This window comes from Cavia porcellus, unplaced genomic scaffold, assembly GCF_034190915.1.
Source record: "Cavia porcellus strain 051 isolate PalLab524CR breed Dunkin Hartley unplaced genomic scaffold, mCavPor4.1 scaffold_27, whole genome shotgun sequence".
In the NCBI taxonomy this organism is placed as follows: domain Eukaryota; kingdom Metazoa; phylum Chordata; class Mammalia; order Rodentia; family Caviidae; genus Cavia; species Cavia porcellus.
This window is the reverse complement of record NW_026947510.1, coordinates 20,801,501-20,809,451: the sequence shown is the minus strand read 5'-3', so window position 1 is coordinate 20,809,451 and position 7,951 is coordinate 20,801,501. Positions and strand designations below refer to the sequence as shown.

General features: G+C 46.3%; 1 protein-coding gene across 1 annotated transcript; it reads left to right on the top strand.

Annotated features, from left to right (window-relative positions):
- Positions 1 to 7,612, top strand: LOC101789032 (sperm motility kinase 2B-like). The gene is made up of 2 exons (XM_063238022.1): positions 1 to 6,302; positions 6,585 to 7,612. The coding sequence occupies exons 1-2, from the start codon at positions 4,498 to 4,500 to the stop codon at positions 6,595 to 6,597; spliced, it is 1,818 nt and encodes a 605-aa protein (XP_063094092.1). The 5' UTR covers positions 1 to 4,497; the 3' UTR covers positions 6,598 to 7,612.
- The last annotated feature ends 339 nt before the right edge of the window (positions 7,613 to 7,951 follow it).

The window sequence follows — 7,951 nt, the reverse complement described above, 5'->3', positions numbered from 1 at the left end:
TTTTTAATATTTATTGAGTGTTTATAATAAAGCATCAAAATTTAAAACATCAACAATTTTTTGGCATAAAGTCTACAAAAAATAACAAAAATATTCCTATACAAATTACACTGAAAATACCAACAGCAATTTACAAAAAAGTAATCTTCACTTCAATTATCACATCTAAATCAGTCTGTGCACATGACCACAGCGTATTCCATAGACACATAATACTCACACTGGGAGCACACGTTTTGCTGTCCTACTCTTTTTGTAGGATATACTTGATATCTCAGTTTTGCTGTTTTGTCAAGGTTATTGTGTTACAGAGTGTGCAGCCAACAGGAACATAAAATATCAAAAGAAGTTCTTAAATTCTTACTGTGTGTTGTGCGTTTAGAATACACCTCAATGGGGCTGGGGGTTTAGCTCAGCACCATAAGCACCTGCCTTGCAAGCAGGCGGTCATGAGTTCAATCCCCGGTACCGATAAAAAAATGAAAAAGCCAAAAAAAAAAATAATAATACACATCGATATATTTTCACATCAGCTGTGTATTTCTTTATAAAACCCAAAGATAACATCAAAAATAGAAACCTATGTGAACTGCAATGTAAATAGAAACAAAAATCTACCACATAAATAAGCTTTGCTTCAACTGTCATATCCAAAGCAGTCTTTGCACTTGTCATACCCAAGGCAGTCTTGCATGTTCCATACACGAGGGACACTTCCACTGATAGCATGTTTTGTTTTCCTGTATTTTCTTGTAGGACACAGTTGAGATCTTTTTGTTTTCCTCTTATCATCGTGGATCTAGGAAGCTGTGTGTGCCTATTCACCTGTCAGCTCACCAGTGCACTCCACAGTACTTCACATAATTCACTGACAAGAAAAGCTGGATTTTTCTCTGCTGTAAATAATCTCATATGAACTGTAGTCCCAAACCATAAGAACATTTCTGTTCATAACATCATCTGGTTTATTATTCTATGAATAAACACCTTGTGGCTAAGTTCAAGGCTAAATGTCTAAATTGAAAGCATAAAAAGTCCTCACATGCACAAGGGCATGCATTATGCCATAGTTGACCCATCATTTTCCATGAGGCCTTTACATTCCTGCAATCACTATGAGAAATCCCTCCTAAGCACACTGATCCATAAATGCTTTCAGTTCAGCACCATGTCATAAAACATTTTTGAATATGGCTAATGGTGCATAGAGAACACTTTACTTGAATTTTAACCTCTGTATATTTCACAGAATCTTGTAACATTTCATGTGTTAAAATTTCCAACTTTGAATAGCAGTATCAGCATTCGTCCAATACATTTCACTCTTGCCAAGTCCCTCACTATATTTTGGACTTAGTATTAACATTAGATCATTTCATTTGGTTATGTGGCCATTTTGCAACATTTTCACTAGTCAAATATGTATTCACATTGTTTTGTCATCTTAACAAAGGAGGTCGGTATCAGTATCAGTTGATCTTTGCTCCACTTCACTGTCCCAGGAAGTTTGACTCACATGGCCAATTTCAAAGTCCTCTTCCTCCTCTTCATCGACATCCATCCATCCACAACACTCTTCTGTTATCAAAGTGTTTTGTCATAATGGATCATCTTCATCACTCATGCATGAGTAATCTGACGATTCATTCACTTGTGACCTCCTCCAAGATATAGTTTTCACATGCCATTGTACAGAACTGGGCTATTTCCACCAGAAAAATCAAAAGAAAGCCTTTAAAAAGACAAATCCTGGAGTAATGGGGGATTATTGAACCCTCTTTGATGCTTGAATAAACACACAAAAGCAGTTAGATGGAGCACAACGTGGGTGAAAATCCCATTTTGAGACTTTTGCACTTGCTCACACACCTCATTGTTTGACACAGCAAGTGGATAATCACATAAACTGCTTTCCAGTGTCCCTCAGGGGAAGGTAGTGACATGCCCAGCTGGCTATTGCACTAAAGTAAAATTTACTGGTACAGGATAGGCCTGCTGCATGTAGTTATGTTGCTACCTACACTCTAATATGTCCCTGTGTCTCCTGAAACCTTTTCTTAACCAAAGACCCACTCCAACAGTAGAGTGGCCAACTCTTCTGTATTTGGCACAGAGGACTTTTACTTTGTACTTTTTCTACCTTCTTGCTTTGCATCTAATTGGGTGAGGTTTCCCATCTCATCTCCCAGTCTCTGCTTTTGATTGGGAAGACACTGCCCCTTCATTAGAAGGGAATTAGAGCTTGCAAGAGTTTGCCTCTGTCAGGTGGCTGTTTCATGAGCCTTGCAGCATCTTGTCCTTGCTCTTTTTCGTCTTCTTCTTCTTTATTTTTTAAAATTTTATTTTATTTTATGTTTTTCGTATCAGGGATCAAACTCAGGACCTCACACTTGCCAGACAGATCTTATGCTGCTGAGTTGAATCCCTGGCCTAAAAAGAAGATAAAACCAAGGAAAATAAAACAGAACAAAACCGATCAAGATAAACCAGTATAAGTGATACAGGTCTTTAAAACTTAGAAAATCAGCAATAGTTACCATAATGCCTCTATCATCTTCAAAATAGCTGCAGATACCTTTGGACCTGGTAAAAATCAAACAACAGAATAGAGCAGAAACAACAAACACAAAACAATGACTGCAGTAAAGGACTTCAAAACAAGCTCACAGTAAGTCCAGAATGGCTACCATAACACGTCTTGCTATCTTTTGAACAGTTGTTCATGGCTGCAGATTTAATATAATCAAACAAAATGAAAGAAAAAAAACCCAACCAACAAAGCAATGAAAATGACATGGTTTCCAGGCAGAGCCCACCCCCTTGTGAGGCCTGGTTCTCGCTCCACAGTCTGCAAATGCTGCTGACTGGGAGAGAGGCTTGGGCGTGGCTGTCCCCACTCCAGCAGCAGCTGTCCTGCTCTTCTGCAGGAGCCATTCGTTTTGGAGTCAATGGGCTCGTCACCTGTGTAAAAGCTACTTATGTTTTCTTTGAGGATGCCGTGGATATAACTTTGAAAATCCCAAGGCCACCCCAGGGTGGTATGAATCCATGGCAGTTAAACATAGCCATATATAGGATGCTGCCCCATATCTGGGGAGTGAGTTTGTAGTTTCCTCCACGTATGCCACACTGTGTCTCAGGAAATACAGTACTACAGGGTGCATTGTTTTCTTTTCAATATGTGAGCCTCTAACATGTAGAATACAAAACCAGTCCTGATTTTCATAAAGGTCCACATATTCAGCTTTAACAGACTTTTCTTCAGACTTGAGTTCCTGCAAAAAAATTCTCCTTTGTGAGCCAGGGTCTTGCTCTGTAGCCCAGGCTGGCCTTGAACTCACAGTGATCATCTTGCCTCAGCCTCCTGAGTGCTGGATCACAGGCATGTGGGACCAGAGCTGGTTCTTCCATTTCAACCTAAGGGACTCCTCTACCCAAGGCAGGCCTAGTAGGAAGGATGGACATTCTTCAGTGCTTGCATCTAAGAATGTCTGAGCTTTCCCCCTCATTTTAAGGACAGTTTTGCTGGATGTAAAATGCTTAGTTGAGAGAGCTTTTTGTTTTGTTTCACTGTTTCATTCACACAGCACATGTCCACCTGTTTCCTTCTGTCCTCCTGTAACAGAATATCCCACACCCCAGTCAGTATACTGCAGTTTCTTAGTTGTCCAGTTCTGTCTCTAAGAAACGGCTGGTCACTGAGACGCCTAGCTGGTCACTGTGATGCACGTTGCATAAACCAGCCCCAATCAACAAGCCATTTTGCCCCTGTACTCCCCACTTGCTTATCCTATACAGGCCTCAGACCATCAGAGATCAGGGCCTGATATTCTGGGAATGTACCAATCAGTGCCCGTTGGTGTAAATAAATGTGTCTCCAACTCTTGGGTGTCCTTTCTGTGACTGTGCTTGCCGCTGCTCTCCAAGGATTTTGAGGATAAGTCTAATGACTATGTTTTTGGGGAATTGATGTCAGCTGCACAGGCATTAATTTGTCATATTTTGTACACTGACCGTTACGTTATTCTAATGTAAGTGAAGTTGCAGCATCACTTTGACACCAGTAAGAATTAAGAGCAAAAGGAACTGGAGATGCTGAGTGTAGACATCATGGGATCTCTAAATGTAAGAGGTATTACAGATGCTGAGAACAGATTCTCAGAACAGAAACAAAAGGGATATTGAAGCATCCTACAGGTTTGAATTTCAAAAACTCAAGTGTCAATCTCCATAACTCACATTAGTAAGACATTTTGTAACATTTTTCTGTTAGAAACAAAAGACCCTCATGGCCAAGAGTGTGAGGGGTGAAGTGGAGGTGACCAGCTCTGCCTGGGCCCACTGGCACCATGACTTCACAAGATCCCCTGTGAGGTCACAGCAGATAGCTGTATAAGGTAGGGTTTTCAGCCCAGAGACCCTTTGTGGGTGAAGTGGATTGGTGTTTGGAGAGTAGTTGGTGGTTGGAGATTCGAAATTTTGATAATTGATTTTATAATGTCTAGTTCCATCAAGGCATCCTTTGTGGCATGTAAAACATCTTTGCTGGACGTCATGTCATCGTCCACAGAAATGTCGTCGTCCACAGAAATCTTCTGGGAAGACTATGACATGCTGTTGCCCTTTAGTGAGGGTAACTTTGCCACAGTAGTACTCACTGAACATGTGAGCACAGGGATGCTGGTAGTTGTGAAGGTACTTCACAAGAACAAGTTGGGGCCTACTGCTGTTAAACAGGAGGTCAGCATTCTAAAGGACCTTCAGCACCCCAATATCATTCAGTTGCTGGAAGTGTCAGAAAATAGTACCTGTATGTTCCTGGTGTTGGAGTATGCGCGCGGGAAAGACCTGCAGCGCTTTATCAAGTTTGCTGAGACACAGAAGCTGGAGGAAGAGAGGGCCCGGCTGATATTCCGAGAACTCCTGGAGGCTGTGCGGTACTGCCATGACAGGGGGATTGTCCATGGGGACTTGAAACCAGCAAACATATTAATGGACCGTGAAGGCCACCCCAAGCTCAGCGATTTTGGCTTGGCTTTCAGGTTCCATCCTGGCCAGGAGGTGACCGCGTGTGGAGGTACCCTATACTATTCCGCCCCTGAGGTATTCTTAAAAGAGAACTACCAAGGCCCACCACTGGACATTTGGTCTTTAGGCATAATTTTATATGAAATGATCGCTGGGGTAAACCCATTTAATGGGAGCCAAGGACAAGGGATAGAGAATGCCCTGAAGGGGCGATACCAGTTTGCCCAGCACTTCTCCAAAGAGGTGCAAAGCTTAATCAAGGGTCTTCTCAACCCTGACCCAAGCATGCGCCCTACCATCGAGCAAGTAAGGCAGCATCCATGGCTTCGGCTGGAATCTGTCCCTCGTCATCCTCCTAAACTGCTCCCCAAAGCCACAGAAAGGGCAATACTGCACATTATGGATGGGAAGGGGTACAACCCGCTGAAGGTGATCGATGCAGTGAAGTACAGAAAATACGATCCTTACATGGCGCCCTTCCTGCTACTACGGGGCATGGCACTCTGGAAATTCCACTTCAGATCTGAGGCGAAGCCCACACACAAACATAAGGCTGAAGATCTGTTTGAACAGCCCACAAACAAAGATGACAATATGGATGAAATTCGGCTATCTTCATCTCCTCCCCCTGTAGCTGCCCCACCAGCTAGGAGGGAGAGTGAGCCCTGCCTCTTCACTGGCCACTTCCTCCCCGAGGTGAAGCCTCTCGGCCAGCAAAGGAAGACAGTCTCCCTGCCAATTGACATCAGCCGGACTCCCCCTGCTCGCACATCCTGCCAGCGCGGTCCAAACTTAGTTGGTACCTCTGGCCAGCCAGGCCCCGCTAATCTCATAGCATCCCACAAACCAAGTTGTGCTGCTGCTACTACCAAGGCCTGCCAGCCCAGCCATACTACTACCATCAAGTCCTGCCAGCCAGGCCCTTCTACTCCCAAAGCATCCCATCAACCAAGCCCTGCTTCTCCCATCAAGTCCTACCATCCAGGACCTGCTACCCCTAAAGCATCCCGTCAACCAAGCCCTGCTTCTCCCATCAAGAAAATCTTCCGTGCCTCTACTAGGCCATGCTGGCAGCCCAACCCTGCCTCTCCCGGTGAGTCCTTCCAGCACAGCCCTGGGACTCCAAATGTTGCCTTCACTGCTGCCCCAGCCCCTGTCAGCAGTAGGAGGTGGGGCTGGAAAACTGTCAAGAGAACCATGAGAGACTGCCTGCAGGCCCTGTGCTGCTGCCCCGTATCGACATGCAAGTGTCACAAACACAAGGTGGTCCCAGTGTAAGTACTGCACAGTAGAGAACCAGAGGTCACTCAAGGAGTCTGAGTGGTCCGGCTGCTTCCTCAGAATGTGCTGTGTCTCGATATCATTTTCAACTGTCAGGGAAGAACTGTAGGGAGGAGAGGAGGGGAGGGAGAAGGGCAGGTGTGGGCAGAGGCCAGGTGTGGGTAGGAGGAGTTGCAGTGGGGTCTGCTGCAGAGGAGGCTGGAGTGACCACAGCCACCACTGTCTGCTGTGTTTCCCAGTGAGCGTGCATTACACATGTCTCCTTGCCTTTGTAGTGCAGATCCATGATCCCTCCTATGGACGTGGTCATCCTGACAGCGAGGTCAGCCACACAAGTGGAAGCCACAGTGAGTTGCCTTGCAGCCCTTTGTGTAGGGAGCTGGAGGGGAGAGGAGGAGTCAAGATCACTAGTGCATCCTGTGGGCGAGAAGCAGAGGGAGGGGTTGGTGCACAGCATGGGAAGGCTGCACAGGCACCAGGAGCTGAGAGCCAGTGAGAGGAAGACAGGAGGAGCAGGGGGGAGAGTCACCTGGCTTGTATCCTGCTGTCTGAGGGAGGCTGCCCCAGGGACAGGGAGGGCTGGGCACCATGGACCTGACCACAACCTCCCATGAGGATGCAGGGAGACCTGGGTACCATGGACCTGACCACACCTGACCACAACCTCCCATGGGGATGCAAGGAGACCTGGGTCTGTGTCTGGGTGAAACTTTCCGAGTACAGCTTCAGCGTGATCCCAAAGACTCGGGCCTGGGCATCTCTGAGTCTTCTGTGCTCACCTCTCAGCAGGGCTGCGTGCAAGGCCTTTTGCCAAGAACACACCTAGTGTCACTTCGAGGATGGTGAGTCCAGGCAAAGAGAGGCAGTGCCATGTGTTCCATAGGCCAGAACCTTGTGGTCAGCCCTGGTCACCACACAGAAGCCTTGACTTGTGCATGTTGTGAGCAGCCAGGGGACATGCCAAGGCTACTCTGAGCCTCCATCCACCAAATTCATGATGGGAGCCGCTGCAGCCCTGCTCCTAAGCAGGTGTGTGACATTGTCCCTAGATCCTAGGCCCAGCCATCAAGTACCCTCTTCACTCTACAAACCTTTGTGATCCCTGCAGCATTCTTTTGGGGTCCTCCCTGCCCCTAAAAAGGGTGCTATGCTGTCCACTGCCACCGTGTGGTATCAAGATGGAACAGCAGTGGCAAGGAAGGGCTGGGTTCCAAGGTCTTGGGAAAGCTTTGTGCCCTCACCTTGGGGCTTCTGGGCCTCTTGAGAGTTTGAAGATGGGGAGAGGGGCAGGAACCCCAGAAAGCCTGACATTTCTAACAAGGTGAGTGTATGTGTGAAGGATGCAAAAGATCTGAGGCGTCTGAGCACTGCCCTGGTTTTATCCAGAGCCCTGCTCCTGGCACAAAGGAACAGCCTGAGTAGATCAAACCCTGCCTACATAAGCAGTGCTCAACTGCTCTGGCCTGTTCCACACCTCTAACTTCACACTGTTTCTCTGACTTCATGGTTTTGATTCTTATTGTGCCTGGCAGTAGGGTGTGTTCTGGGAAGAGCAAGGGGTCATCTACCATCACCCCCACACATCCCCATGAAGAGACATGGACCCAAACCCTGGCCTTCTGAATGCTGTCCCCAAGTCTGT

Bases quoted from the DNA above. Each gene is read 5' to 3' on its own strand.
- LOC101789032 (XM_063238022.1), top strand. From the start codon at position 4,498: ATGTCTAGTTCCATCAAGGCATCCTTTGTGGCATGTAAAACATCTTTG.